Below are 1236 nucleotides of genomic sequence, written 5' to 3'. Positions count from 1 at the left end.
GACTTCAAGGAGAGTGCGTCCACCTCGCTGCGGGAGGGAGAGGAGGGCGCAGAAAGTCCGGTTTTTGCTGCAGCCTGCTCCAAGGCAGCGTTGGGCCTAACAGCCGCAGAGCTGGAATGTTTGCCTTTCCTCGAGTTTGTCGCCATTCTTCTACTTTTCCAGGCAAGAATCACTCGGGTGGAATCCTGACGGACCAAATGCTCAAAATAGCAAAGTCGGAGCGGGAGCCCACATGACACATGACTCATTCCTCCGCCATCTTGCCCCGCCTCCCCCAGTGCATAAACATTTTGTGGAAAAACGTATTTTTTTTCTAAATTGACGTGTTTCCATTGACCAAATTTACTTTCGAAATTCTAATTTGCGCATTTTCATGGTCAATGGAAACGCAGATACAGTCCAGAGGAGGAGCTGATCCTAAAAGGCGGTTCTAGTCCCAACCAGTGGTTTTTGCTCCCCTGCCTGGCTGCCTCAGGACACAACAGGATTTCTCAATATAGGATTTCTCAAACATGCATGAACGAGTCAAATCAAGACTCTGGGCATGTTTTTGACGAGTGGATAACATTATAACATGATRTAAAACTCAAAAAAGTTGATTTTACATGATATAGCCCCTTAAAAWTTTTTGCTTATTGAATAATATCCCTGTTAGAGTTCATTTTTTCATTTTTTTCTTATCAGGTTTCACTTTCAGTAGCACTTGGGATCCCAGCGAGGAAGAGGAAACCTCTCTCCAAGACAGAGCTGGAGCTGCGACGTCAGAGGAGGGAAGAGGCTGCGGCCAAGAGAGCCAAGATGCAGGAGGACATGAAGAAACGCCAACAGGACCAAAAACAGCAAAAAAAGTACAATATTTAATTTTTCTAACCTGTTTACTCAGAGGAACTCACATAGATATGAAAGTGTCTTCTGTTTTTTTTTTTTTTTATTAGAATGGCCTGGTGGGAGTCCTGTGGCTACAAGTCACTGTGTCTGCAGGCTGTAGACAGTGAGGAAGAGGAGGAAGAGGAAGATGACAGCAGCATGTGCTCCGCAGACTCGAACGTCACAGATATCCGCTACGTTCTGGGAGATGTTACTCATCCGCATGCTGCTAAAGGAGATGCTATCATCGTCCACTGTGTTGGTAAGTGCATCACATGCACACACGTGTCTCTGCATGTCCCACACGTGTGTGCATGTGTTGGTAAGTGCATCACATGCACACACGTGTCTCTGCATGTCCCACACATG

At 46.1% G+C, this 1236-nt stretch overlaps 1 protein-coding gene across 1 annotated transcript in view; it reads left to right on the top strand.

Moving 5' to 3' along the window:
- Positions 1-684: 684 nt before the first annotated feature.
- LOC106512465 (chromodomain-helicase-DNA-binding protein 1-like) overlaps positions 685-1236 on the top strand; it is a gene marked incomplete at its 5' end in the record, with an annotated part of 12049 nt that continues 11497 nt past the window's right edge. Inside the window, 2 exon segments of the mRNA XM_014001080.1 lie at positions 685-848; positions 936-1129. Of these exon segments, the coding sequence (XP_013856534.1) occupies positions 685-848; positions 936-1129 (358 nt within the window).

Source organism: Austrofundulus limnaeus, unplaced genomic scaffold (genome assembly GCF_001266775.1).
Source record: "Austrofundulus limnaeus strain Quisiro unplaced genomic scaffold, Austrofundulus_limnaeus-1.0 Scaffold8, whole genome shotgun sequence".
Taxonomy (NCBI): domain Eukaryota; kingdom Metazoa; phylum Chordata; class Actinopteri; order Cyprinodontiformes; family Rivulidae; genus Austrofundulus; species Austrofundulus limnaeus.
The sequence above is the reverse complement of the archived record's forward strand: the minus strand, read 5'-3'. Positions and strand labels throughout refer to the sequence as shown.